Source organism: Artibeus jamaicensis, unplaced genomic scaffold (genome assembly GCF_021234435.1).
Source record: "Artibeus jamaicensis isolate MK-2021 breed Jamaican fruit bat unplaced genomic scaffold, CSHL_Jam_final contig_471, whole genome shotgun sequence".
Lineage (NCBI taxonomy): Eukaryota > Metazoa > Chordata > Mammalia > Chiroptera > Phyllostomidae > Artibeus > Artibeus jamaicensis.
Genome location: NW_026521850.1, coordinates 5,967,989 through 5,981,695, shown reverse-complemented (window position 1 = coordinate 5,981,695; position 13,707 = coordinate 5,967,989). Strand labels below are relative to the sequence as shown.

General features: G+C 55.0%; 1 protein-coding gene across 1 annotated transcript; it reads right to left on the bottom strand.

The window, feature by feature from the left end:
- Positions 1 to 8,203: 8,203 nt before the first annotated feature.
- PTGES2 (prostaglandin E synthase 2) lies at positions 8,204 to 13,201 on the bottom strand. The gene is made up of 7 exons (XM_037154063.2): positions 12,714 to 13,201; positions 11,330 to 11,527; positions 10,575 to 10,633; positions 10,081 to 10,230; positions 9,632 to 9,832; positions 9,414 to 9,531; positions 8,204 to 8,746 (listed from the first exon to the last, which is right to left on the bottom strand). The coding sequence occupies exons 1-7, from the start codon at positions 12,981 to 12,983 to the stop codon at positions 8,624 to 8,626; spliced, it is 1,119 nt and encodes a 372-aa protein (XP_037009958.1). The 5' UTR covers positions 12,984 to 13,201; the 3' UTR covers positions 8,204 to 8,623.
- Positions 13,202 to 13,707: the final 506 nt, after the last annotated feature.

Sequence of the window (13,707 nt, the reverse complement as noted above, 5' to 3'; positions counted from 1 at the left end):
TGGCAGAGCCGTGATTTGTCTGATCTGGACTTAGTTGGTGTGGGTGTTCACATGGAAAATGAACCCAGTTTTCTCATCACAGAAAACAAGAAAGCCACCCCCTCTGTGTTTCTGGGAGACGCTCCATCTGTTGAATGTGTGTCCGTTGTGTTTGGGGTGCACTCCCCAGGCTGCCATGCCCTCCAATTGCTGAGTCAGGTGGTGCCTCTCAGCTCCCCTCTGGTTCAGCCTCTCAGGCAGAGCTAGTCACTCCCTCCTGCTTGGAGCGGCTGCAGCTGCCCTCCCCAGCCTCCCAGTTGCTCCTGCCCCTCTTGCTAAGGGATGTTGGAGCCCCACCTGGCTTTATTTACTTTCTGCCTGTCACCCGGGGCTGTGTTTGCAGCCCTAACAGTGCCCAATACCCAAAGAATAAAATGTTCGTAAATAACAGTCCACACTCCAGTCCCCTGGTAGCTCTGGGTGCCACGGGTCAGGGACAGTGTGACGCAGCTCGGGGGACCTGCCCACAGCTCTGGCATTCAGAGGCAGTAGGGAGGCGCAGAAGTGTGCCTGTGGGTGAAACTGGCAGTACTGGGTTGAACAGTGTGCTCCTCCAAGAATTACGTCCACTGGGAACCTCAGAATGTTGCTCTATTTGGAAGTAGGACTTTGCAGATGTAGTCCAGTTAGGATGAGGTCATACCAGGTTAGGGTAAATCCGATGGCTGGTGTCAGAAGAGGGCACCCTGGAAGGCTGCCCAGCAGCACAGATGTGGATGCCAAGTGAGGACAGCCCGAGGCTGCAGTGCTGGATCTGCCAGAACTGCCGAGGATTCCACGTCGGCAGCCCCCTGAACGGAGAGAAGAGGTGAGAACAGACCCTTCGGGAGGGACCAAACCGCTGACCCCTAGCTTTCAGACTTCCGGCCTCTGGAACCAGGACAGAAGGACTGCCTGTTGGTTTAGGCCCTCTGAGTCTGTGGTGGGTTGTCAGCCATGGGAAGCTTATATGCGATTTGCCTCTGTTGTGGTCAAGGTCACAGGCACAGATCATTTCCCAACCACTGGGTCTTGGCAAACTGGTGCCCCACACACACAACCTATCCCATCCTGTCCAAGCGGGGGAGCCTTGGGGTGGTGGCCTGGGTTCCTCCCAGATGCTCAATCCCATCCACCCAGGAGAGGGGCGTTTCCAGCAGAGTTAGCCCTGGGAGAGGCCGCGACGAGGCTGACACTCAGAGACCCCCCAGCCTGCCTTCCTACCTCCCTCTTCCCCACCCCTTCATCCCTCCCATCTCTCCTCACCTGTCTCCTCCTTACTGAGGCTTTGCCAGGCCCCCACGCAACCCAGCCCTTCGTTTTCTCAGTAGCACACTTCATCAAGTCTACTGCTCGCTCTCGTTCCTTGGTTTGTCGTCTCCTTCCTCCTTGAGGTCTGGGTATTTGTTGGCTCTCTTCACTGCCGTTCCCGGCAGGTGCCGGGCATCCACTCGGTGCCTAATGAATACTTCCAGTTGAATGAAACCCACCTGAATACTCCCAGTTGAATGAAACCCACCCAAATGTTTCACAGTGTAGTAGGCAAAATACGCCCCCTCCCGAGGGTATCTGTGTCCTAGTCCTAGAACCCGTGGATTAGGTGACATGGCCAAGGGAGTTAAGGCTGCAGATGGAATTAGGGTTGCTAATCAGCTGACCTTAAAATAGGGAGCTGAGCCTGGATGACCTGCATGGCCCCAGAAAATCCCCAGATCTTTCTCCGTGTGGGTGAGGGAGGCAGGGAGGGAGCCCAGAGAGGTGGTGCAGGAAATCTGCCCAAGGTCATTGGCTTTGAAGACAGGAAGTGATACAGGGTGCAGCCAAGGGGGGCCCCCCCTCAAAAAAAAAGAATTGGAATGGTGTCCAGAACTCAAAGTGTGTAGGAATATTGGAGAGACATATAAGATGTCCTCACCCCTTCCCCCACAGGTGTGAGTTGGGGGAAGGGACACATGGAGCAGGAACATGCAGGGCTGTTTTGTACAGCCACAGCCTTGCAGCTAATCCATGGCCTGGTCATTTAACATATCTATAGCCTTTGGAGGGTCACTTGGATATGTTAAATGGCTGTGGCCTGGCTTTGAGCCAGGGGTATGAAGTCACTTCCCCCAAGATGTAACTGGGGGCAGGTCCCCCAAGTTACAGCGCCTGCGTGGGAGCTTGGAGAAGATTGGCTCTAGGACATGGGGCCATAACTTATGATGGCAGCCCAGTAAACTTGTAATAATACAGAAATACTGGCAGGTGTAACTAATCGTGGGAGGAGTTGGAAATAGGGGTACAGAGGAAGATTGGTACAGGGATTTAAAACCTAGGGATAGCAACTTCTGCCAAGATGAAGGCATAGGTGGAGACGCTGTGCTTTCTCTCACAACCAAGTTTAGAGACAACTAAATATTAGCAACAGAAAACACAGCCAGAACACAGAAAATTGAACTTTTCGGAAGTCTGATAACAACAAATTCTTCAGCCTGACCGGTAAGAGAGGAGCGAAACCAGCAGCTGTCGGAGCAGGGTAGCACAGGAAAACTCGGTCAGGCGGACTCAGGCACGTGGAATCCAGGCGCAGGGTTGGACCTGGTGGGCAACTCAGCGACCGCGGGGAAACGGCGAGGGAGCAGAGCTGCGGGTTGACTGTGGTTGCGCATTCGTGTGTGGATAGACAAGCGAGGGAGTGGGAGGAGAGACTATGGGACTAAGCAGGCCCCACTGCGAGCGGCAGCAGAGGGCGCCGCCATTTCCCCGCTCTAACCCCGCCTCCACATACAGCGTCATAACCAAGCGACCTGAGTGGCCCTGCCCAGGTGAACCACCTAAGGCGCTGCTCCTCACCCAGCGGCCCAAAACAGCTGAGGGGAATCGCCATTTCCCCACTCTGACCACGCCCCCACATACAGAGTCACAACCCAGCAACCTGGGAGTCCAAGGCTCCGCTCCTCATACTTAACAGGCGCGAACAGACCAAAAATGGCTCAAGAAGATCTCAAAGCCCCAGAGCCTATAAATCTAAGCGATGAAGAAATAGCAAAACTCTCAGATGCACAGTTTAAAACACTGGTGATCCGGATGCTCACAGAACTGGTTGATTATAGCCACAAATTAGACAAACATATGAAGGCGAAACTAATTGAAATGAATGGAATTGCACAGGAAACCAATAGCGATGAAAAGAAAACTGGGACTCAAATCAATGGAGTGGACCAGAAGAAAGCAAATAATGGCCAAGCAGAAAAGAGTGAAGAAGCAAGAATTCAAAAAAATGAGGAGAGACTTAGGAACCTCCAGGACATCTTTAAACACTCCAACATTCGAATTATAGGGGTACTAGAAGGGGGAAAGGAACAGCCACCAGGGCAAAACTTATTTGAACAAATAATAAAGGAGAATTTCCCCAATCCAGCAAAGGCAATAGACTTCCAGGAAATCCAGGAAGCTCAGAGAGTCCCAAAGAAGTTGGACCCAAGAAGGAACACACCAAGGCACATCATCATTACATTAGCCAAGATTCAAATGAAGGAAAGAATTCTAGAAGCAGCAAGAGATAAGGGGACAGTCACCTACAAAGGAACTCCTATCAGACTGTCAGCTGATTTCTCAAAAGAGACCTTACAGGCAAGAAGGGGCTGGAAAGAGGTATTCCAAGTCATGAAATACAAAGACCTACAACCAAGATTGCTCTATCCAGCAAAACTTTCATTTAGAATGGAAGGACAGATAAAGTGCTTCTCAGATAAGGTCAAATTCAAGGAGTTCATCATCACCAAGCCCTTATTATATGAAATGTTAAAGGGACTTATCTAAGAAAAAGAAGTTAAAAAAACATGAACAGTGAAAGGACAGCAAACTCGCAGTTATTAACAACCACACCTAAAACAAAAGCAAACTAAAAGGACAGCTAGATCAGGAGTGGAAACATAGAAATGAAGATCTCATGGAGGGTTAGCAACAGGGGAGTGGGAGGAGGAGAAGGGGAGAGAAGGTACAGAAAATAAGTAGCATAGACAATAGATAGAAAATTGAAGGGGGGCAAGTATAGTATGGGAAATATAGAATCTAAAGAACTTGAGACACATGGTCATAAACTAAAGGGGGGGTAATGGTGGGGATGGGGGGAGTAGGGTGGAAGGGCATGAAGGGGGGAATAGAACAACTGTAATGGCATAATCAATAAAAATAAATAAATTAAAAAATTTTTAAAGATGAAGTAAAAAAAATAATAAAACCTAGAGACAGCAAAAAAAATAAAATAAAATAAATAAATAAAACCCAGAGACAGCAGCCATTGGCAGAGGGGAGCCACGCAGTTTCAGTAAAGTAAGGGTCCCCTCTTGGCCAGGTGAAGAGAGAGCCATGCGGTTTTGGGCAGAGTGAGGACCCCCTCTTTCCCAGGTGAAAGGGAAAACCACGTGGCTTTGGGGTGCCTCCTTTGGCCGTGTGGCCTAAGAAGCAGGAGAGACTTTGACTGGAACTGGGAACAAAGAACTCTTGCCAGTGGACCGTGAGAGGGTGCCACATGACTTTGGATTAACTAGAGAGAGATCCTGTCTGCACGGTGACACAGCTGATGGTGCCAGCGGCCTGAAAAACAGACGTGTGCTCTTTTCCTGATTTACAGTACCCAGAGTTGGGACAGTGGGAGAAGGGAGAGCTGTCTGTGTGTGTGTGTGTGTGTGTGTGTGTGTAGGTATATACCCTAAAAGACTTTGATATTTTAATAGAGGCGTTAGGCCTGAATAACATTAAATAAACATTTCATTTCCTTTTCACAAATCTCTGGCATTGAGAGATGTCTTTTCAATTGGCAGCGGACAGAAGAGCCCAGTAGATATTAGTATTCCATCCTTGGGAGGGGCTCCTGTTGTTCTGTAGCAGTTTTTGTCATCCCTAGGTGGGCCAAATATTGCCTCCCCCTTGGACCTCTGTTGGGTAACAGAAGGGGTCACAAGTTCAGGAATGCAGGCGCCTCTTGGAGCTGGAAAAGGCCAGGAACAGATTCAACCACGGAGCTTCCCGAAGGAACGCAGCCCTGCCGACCCCAGATCTGAACCCAATGAGCCGAGTTTCAGAGTCTGCCTCCAGATTTGCCTGGAAGGGCTGTTGGAAAGAGTCCAGACGGCCCTGGAAACGGCTGGTCCTTAATAAGCAGTTTCATCTCCCGGGTCCCCTCCCCTTCCAGGATTCCAGACACGCACAGTAATTTCCACCGAAATGCTTTCCATTCCAGACTCCCAGTGAGGAGGTTCATGCGGCTCTGGGATCTCTGGCATCTGAGGGGAAATCCATCCTCCGAGAGCAGGGTGGGGGTGGGGAAGCCACTTGTGCTGCGTGTGGGGGTGGGGGGGAGGGGTCTTCAACCTCGTTCCTGCAGCTAGAGAAGAGAGGTCAGCTCTAAGTCCTGGGAGCAATGTTTACCGAGCACCAGCTGGGCCCTGCCCATGCAGGACCTCGCCCCTCAGCGGTTCTAGGAGGTAATTCTGCCACTATGGCCCATTCTGCAGATGGGGAAACTAAGGCTCCAGAAGGGGAGGGACGTGCCCAGGGCCTTGCCATGAGCAAGGCCCTCAAATGCAGGCTGGTGGACCTCCAGTGTGCTGCATGCCTGGGGGTGAAGACAGTGGGCTCCACCAGAGCTGAAAGAGTGCCATGATCTGCTTCTGGGGACCTTCACCGAGGGCCACCTAGTCCCTGGCCTCTCTCCCAGGCCAGGAGGCCACAGAGAACCATGGGACAGACCTGTACTTAATCAGTCCTGGCACCTTGGCAGTGGGATATCAGGCAAATCTCATGCCTCACTGAGCCTCAGTTGCCTCACGAGTAAGATGGGCACAGTTCCTTCTCACAGCTCAACGGGGAGGAACTCATCCGGTTCACACAGGGTGAATGTTAAACTGAGATTCAAATCAGCTTGGCCAACTGTGAGGTCGTGTTCCCGGCCTCAGCTGCTGGCTGGTCCGCCCTGATCTCGCTGGTTTGATGGGGTGGGAATGTAGGGGAAAGGTGAGACCAGAGCAGCGTGAGCTGGGCCCAGCCGCCCGGGTATGGACCTTGGTCTCTGGTCTCCAGGGCGGGCGGGGAAGCTGGAGCAGACCAGCGCGGTCCTGTCCCAGTGGCTGGAGAGGCCGGCCAGAGCAGAATGGGAAGGGCCGGCAGGAGGAGAGGGTGGAGGGTAAGGCATGGAGGAACCAAGAATGAGAGAGCCGAGGCCAGGCAGAACCAGGGGCTTGTCCCAGTCCCCCGCGGGAGCTAGATAAACCCAGGCCTCCTGCTCTTGGCTTCCCGGGCTGGGCCACGAAAGAGTGTTCTCTTTTGGCCACTTGCTGTCCTCACCGGCCCAGCCCCGGTGGCCCAAGAGAAACGTTTATCTCCCCACCGCAGCTCCCACACGGGCAGGAGCAAGATCATTGGCCCCGCCCACACCGGCCGGAGCCTAAGCCCCACCCCCTTATTTTACAGAAGGAGACAAAGCTGTAGCAGACTCTTCCCTGGCAGCACTGGCGGATACCATTTGCATTAGTATCCTACGTCTGCTGTTAAAAAGGGTGTCTTAAAACAGCACAAATATATTCTCTCACAGTTCTAGAGGCCAGAAGTCCAAAATTAATTTCACCAGGCAGAAATTGAACGTCATCGGGGCTGGTTCCACCTGTAAGCCTTGGCTTGTGACCGCTTCCTCATGACTCTAGCCTCTTGCTTCTGGGGTCAAGTCTCCCTCTTCAAAAGATGCTTGTGGTTACAGTTAGAGCCCACCTGGGTTGTTCAGAAAACTCTCCATCTCAAAACCATAAATCTAATCCCATCTACAAAGTCCCTTTACCACATCAGGTAATTTCCACACATTCCAGGGGTTAGGACCTGGATATATTCAGGGGCCTTTATTCAGCACCTTACACCTTCTGTTCCCCATTAGCCACTTCTGCCCGACAAAGTCCTTCCCACCGACTGGTTCAATGCGCTAGGGATCAGCCATCCGAGGGAACCCTGTGTGCCGCGGGGTGCTACGCAGTCGTCAGTAAGGAGAGGGAGGGCAGTGTCTCACCTGGGACTGAGGGGCTCCTGTGTCACCCAACGTTTTATTTAAGATAAAGAAAACCTCATCTAGAGAGGAGCCAGGCGACCCTGTAGTGACAGACTCGAGCCAGGAGGTCCGGCTTGCATGCTGCCTCTGCCACTTACTAGTTGTGTGACACCAGGGAATTCACTGAACCTTTCTGGTGCCTCAGTCTCCTCATCTGGAAAATGTTTGTACCTACTTCATAGAGATGTGTAAGACTTGCCACCGAATAGGCCCCATTTAAGTGTTAGATACATATATATAAATATATATTTATTACATATAAAATACAAACATGTGCATGACATATAAACTATGTAAAAGATAAAGTAGAAGGCTGTACTCCCCAAAAATTTAAGTGGGTGTCTCTGGGTGGTGGGAGGATACTAGCTGGTATCATCTTTTTGCTTATCTGCTGGTTCTATTTATATACAATAAATGTTATTTGAAAGATTAAGGTGAAATTTAACAAACAAAAGTGAACCCAACTTGTTGAACCCTAGGCTGTGGCTCGCCCCGATTCCCAGAGAGGAGGGACCAGCTGTGCTCACCACTATTGTCCTTATCACTTCCTGGGGCTCTGGACTGTGCGCTCTGGGAACCTTGGGCGGGAATGGAGCAGCGAGTGTGTTCTGAGAACAGACAGCAGACCTACTGGCTGCGTAAACATTCCCCTCCCATGTTGCCTGCTGGTGCATTGTCAACTCTGATGGCACCAACCCCATGAAGTTAACTGGCCTCCAAGGGCTTGTCCAAGGTCACTGTGAGCGGTGGCAGTGCTCCTGCCTCAGGCCTTCTGCTACCATCAAGGCCACAGGGAACCTAAGCATGACCAAGATAGGGCAGGGATTCCCAGCTTGAGGCCTTTTCCCCTGGGAGGTGTGGCTTTTCCTACCTGCCTTCTGTCATACCCAGGCATGCTAAACCCATTTTACAGATGGGCACATAGTCTCTGTAATGACTCTCCAGAGAAGACACAATCCTTCAGTTGGCCAAAAGGTGGCAGCACCAGACCATGTTTTCATCTCCTACAGAGCTTCGCATCCTCTAGCGACCTCTGGTGGTCATAGGAACACAGCTCGGCCAATGCCCCCACCCTGCACAGCACCCACAAACCTCACTGCAGCACCACCATGAGGGGGCAGCGATTTTTTTCTTTATTTCAAACAAGGCAGAGTCCGGGGGTGGTTGGGAAGAACAGGAACCACAAGGAGGAGCCAAGGATGGGGTTCTCCCCGAACTCAGGGCATCACTGCTTGCCTTGTCCAGAGTGGGGTTCCACCCCAATTCCCACCCACAGGGTTAGACATGGCAGCCACTGAGAGCCCCAGCAGGGAGGTGGGGGGAGGTAGCCTCTCTGTGTCCCTCAGGGGGCCGTTCCCCAGAAGATGTCCAGTGTTAGAAACAGAGAATGCTGCGGGGACGGGGGTGGACAAGAGGTAGAATGATTCTGTCACCCCTGCACAGCATTGCCGAGTGCTGGTCCCGTGGACCCGGTCCCAGACAGCCAGAGTCTTCTGCAGTCTTCCGGTTCCTTCCGGTGGGCTGCTCCGGTCACTGGGAGGCCTCCGCAATGGCCTTCTCCACCCGCAGGTACCAGGGCTGGATGCGGGTGTGACGCATCAGGTCGTCGAAGGCCTCCAGGCCCTCTGTCACACGCAGCACACCATACACTGCCTGGAGGGTGGGGGGACAGAGGGGCATCCGGACCTGCCCCATCATGTGCCAGCTGTGTGCCCTGGGGCCCGTCCCCTCCCCTGTCCCAGAGGACTAACTTTAGATGCAGGGCTCTGAATGAAGCATGAGGAACACCCAGGTTTTACCTGCCCCACACCCACATGCCCTTTTGGGGCAACCTCCCCCTCCCCACTGCCCAGAGTTTTGTTTGGGAAAAGGCCTTCCCTTGTTCCCATGCCCTGAGACCTCCCCCACCACCCAGAGACCTGGGCCTGCCAACCAGCCTGGCTGCAGGAACGCTTCCCCATGGACAGGGAAGCAGGACTTTTGCTGGGGGGGAGGGTGGGGCACTGGACAAAGGCTGGCCTTGGGCCAAAGAACTGAGATGCAACAGGGCATCCTGAGACCTGTTAAGACCACCTGGGCCCCTCGATCCAGCTAGGCCTGAAGCCAACCCATCCATTGGCTTGCCAGTTATGGGAACCATGACAGTTCCTTGCAGTTGGTTTCCCTTAAGCCCCTGACCAGAGATGGAACCAGCTGCCTCTGAGGCAGGGGAGCTGGGAAATGTAGGTATTGTCTACACCTGGGCTCTCCTTGCCTGGGCTTCCCCAACCCAGAGCCAGGTCCCTCAACCTGGGCATGCCCCTGCTACCACCCCACTCACCAGATCGGCCAGGTTTGGCTTCTGGCCCCCCATGAAAGGCCGGTCTTTGCCCACAGCTGCTACCCACTTGTTGGCGGCCTCGTACAGATCCTTGCGCACGTCATCCTGGAGGTGATGTCTGGGCAGGGATGGGAAAGTCCGTCAGGGGCTCCTACCCAGGCCCAGGTGAGGTCAGCAGGAAGGCCAGCACACATGCGCACACGCACGCACACCATCACCTGCTCTTGAGCCGCTTGCTGATGAGGTACATGGCAGCTGCACCCAAGTACTTGGCCACAGCGCCCTCCACGGCCCCGAACTTGCCCTCCCGGACAATGTAGTCAAAGGAGGCCAGGGCCTCGGCAGGTGTGCGGTACACGTTGGGGGAGATCAGGTGCACCAGCCAGTCGTCCGCCCACTGCCGCCACTTCATCTCCTCCCTGAGGGCAAGCAGGGGACAGGGCGGGCCAGGTGGGCCTTGGAGGTGGGGAGCAGAGCAGACCCACTATCTAGACCCCCCAGGGTATGGATGGGAAGCAGAGGTCTAAGCAGCAGGTCCTTAGGGAGACTCAACCCCAGCCCTCATGGTCTCCCACACTGCTTCCCCGCCCCACGGCATCTCACTCAGCCTGGCCCCCTCTGGGGAAGACCCCCCAACCCTCTCCCAGGCAGTTGCAGCCCCACTCACGTCCTGGCCTCCTTCCCACCATACATTTGCTGGGCCTCCTTCTCGTCTAGCATTAGCCAGTACTTGTTGCAGAATTCGGTCACCTCCTTGCCCTGGTCATTCAAGGACTTCATGGGTGGATAGTAGGTGATGATGACTTCCAGGGGCTGCCTTCGGGACACATCCAGAGTCTCACCCCAGCTCCCTTCTCCTCCAGGAGACCGACTACCCACCCCAACCTGACCCAGCCCCGAGGTGGAGCCAGAACCGACTCTCTTGTGGGTGATACAGTAGGTCCTACAGCAAGAAGGATTTAGGGCAGACACCAGGAACCCTTCCCTGACAGAGGAGATGCGCAGGAGAGCGGAGGGGTAGGCTCAGAGTAGGACAGCCACAGCCCATTCTGAAAATGTAAGCAGCAGCCCTGCCCTGCTCCCATGCAGGGGGCAGGTGAGGCCTCCCTGGAGACAGAAGGGATAAAAGGCGGCCTGCTGGGCCTCCGAGGGTCCCCTTACCCAGACACCAGGTAGGTCTTGAGGGCACTGATGATGACGGAGGAGTCATTCAGTTGTTGCTGGAGGAGAACAGGTCGTTTAGATGGGACAGGAGGCTCTAAACAACACAGGTGCCCAGATGTTCCTGGAAAACTGGCTGGGTGGCACCGGGGCACTGATGGTCCCCGCTGGGGGCTCACCCCTAAAACTCATGCTCACCGAGCTCTCCCATTTTCCCAGGATACAGCCCCTACTCTCAGGGAAGCCGATCCTAAGCCCTCAGGGAGATCCAAGCATGGCTAATGGGGAGGTAGGTGTGGGGAGGACCCAGGGTCTGGGCCCTGCCTGGCCTCTGGGCCACTGAGGGGCAGGGTGGACTCCAGAAGCTGCGCACCAGCAGCCAAGCACTGGGCCGGCATTCCCTACAACCTGGAGGGTATGGTCCTCTGTTGGTGGACGAAGACGCAAGCCCAGAGAGGCTAAGTCACAAAGCCAGTGAGAGGCAGAGCCACTCCTGGAACCTAAACCACCCTGATTTCAGAACCTACACTGTTAAGCTCGGTGGTGCTCTGCCTGCATTCCTGACCCACTGGTGTTTGGTGTTGGAGGGGATGGACGGCAGCCCACACTGACTGAGCAGCCACTGTACACCAGCTACTTTCCCCTCATTCTCAGCTGTGGCCAAGAGCCCAAGTGCCTTCCAGGGCTGCAAAGCAGGGCCTGACTCAGGGTATTCCAGACAGCCCTGGACATGGTAGGGAGCTCCCGGGGCTCACCAAGCTCTCTCCTTCCTGGGCCAGCAGGATGGGCACCTTCCTGTAGGAGGAGAACTTGATCTCGGCCCTACGCACAGGGTTCACCTCCACCACCTGGTAGGGCAGGGCGTGGAAGTCGAGGAAGGCGCGGACCTTGCTGCAGAAGGGACACGTTTTGTACTGGTACAGAGTCAGCTGCAGGCGGTCGGACAGGGAGAGCTGGGTGGGGAGCAGAGGGGGGCGTGGCTTCTGAGGCCTGGTCCCCAGGCCTGCCCCCAAGCAAAGTTGTTTCTTAGAGGAGTCTTCTAAGATGCCCCTGAAAACATCAGGAGGAATGCAGGGGGGGGGGGGCGGAGACAGGGAGAAAGGGGATACGGGGAGGTGGGGGGCAGGCTCATGCAATGGACAGCTCAGCTCAGCCCCAATCCAGGGTGCTTTCCGGGCAGGACGTGTAGTCTGTGCAGAAGGAAGCTTCTGGTCTCTCTCCTACACTGGAAAGATACTTGTCCTCTTCTTCTTGTCCCAAGGAGACAGCAGACACCCACAGGAGTGCCCTCCCAGATGCAGAACGATGTCTCAACTCAGAGCGCACATCCCTACTCCCCCAACCCCAGGGACCTCTAGATGAGGGGGCAGAGCGCGGCCACAGCCCACCAGCCCGTAGCCCAGCGTTAGCCAGAGTGGGTTCTACCCCAAACCTCCAAGTGAGAAGGGCTGTACCAGGGCCTTGGGCCTGGATCCTGGATCCTGCACGTCCAGCAGGAAAGGCCCAGGTGAGCTCCTGTCCCCTGCCCTCGATGTTCAGATAGGAAACTGAGGCTGGACCACGGAGGTGCGCAGGGAGATATAGAGACCTCTGCTCCCCTCCCACCCAGCCGTTACCCTGGGTCCAGGAAAAAGCACCTGAGGGTGGGTGGTGGGGCCCAGCAGGGTAAGGACTGTGCGGGTGCTGTGTAAAATGCATTTCAAGGGCAGCTGGGCCACCATCCGGCTGGGGGGACACTTCATGCCCCTCTCTTTCTCAGGACCTGAAGCCTAAGGGTCATCCGTCTCACAAAAATGCTAATAACAATACCAATACATAAATACACAACCTTAGGATTTGGAATGGGGTAAAGTGAAACTTTCCCTCTTTCGTGACGTCAAAATCTTCCCCTAAAAAAGTCTTTAAGTAAGTCAGAAAAACGACCTGAACACAAAGAGAATTCTAGTTAGTAGGCATCAGTAGCGGCCCATTTCACAGATGAAGACGCTGAGGGCTTGGAGTCAAAACCAAGTCACTCGCCCAAGGTCATGAGAGGACAGCAGGGGCGAGTCATGACCCCGCCGCTTCCCAGAAGTCCGGAAGTTCGACGCTGACCCCAGCGTCCCTACCCGTGAGTGGCTCGGTCCAGCCCCAGCTTACCTGCGCGGCCGGGCGCTCGGCGCGGAGATCCTGAGAGCTCAGGTGACAACGTGCAGTGTAGTACAGCCCCATGGCGCCCCCCAGGGCCAGAGCCGCCGCCCCCAGCAGCCGGCGGCTCCCACTAGGGGCAATGGCGGCAAGGCTCCGGCCTCCCGCTGCCCCCGCAACGCCAGCCCGGCTCTGCACCGGTAGTCCGGGAGCCGGGAGCCGGCACAACCTCCAGACCACAGCGCGCCCGCCGGGCCACAAAACCCGTGCAGCCTGGGCCATGTTCACACGGCCGGCGTCGCGGGCGGGAGCGCGAAACCGAAATCGCCGGGTTTAGGCTTCCCTTAAAGGGCCAGGCCTCGGGCGCTCAGCAGGTTGCCGGGGTGACGGTGACGCCGAGTGGGGAGGGATAGCCCTCCCGGGTTGGGGCGTGTTTGCCAGGCATCTAGCTGTCATACATTCCGCAGAGGCGCAGAAACACACCCGGGATGTCCGGGAGTCGCTAAATTCCCCAGCTCCTGCAGATGTAGATGTAACAGAACTTGGTGGTGACCCGGGCCAAAGGCAGGGAATACCCGGGCGCTAGTCTCGACTCGGCTACGTAGCTCCCGGTGTGGCCTCTGAGCCCCAGTGTCGTCTGTAATATTTAGTAACTTCTATTTTCTTTACCCAACCCAAAGAGACTAAACCCTTCGGAGTGTCAAGGAGTCACGGCTACGGGTCCTTATGGGCTGCGGAAGCAGCCACACCTCATACCTGACCGACAGTGGGCGCCAGAGACTCGAGCTTTTGTGCCCTCCCGCACTGCTGCACCATTTATCCTATGACCTGAACCATAAAATCTTCCCTACGCGTTGGGGACCTAAAGAAACCATGTGTCTAAGATTTCGCCCACGCGCAGACGCCGGCTCTTCCACCCGCGTGTTCCCAGAGGTAGGATGGAGCAGAATGGGGGTTCCAGTCTACCCCGACCTTCTGCCGGGCTGGCTAGCCCTGGCGGAGGGCC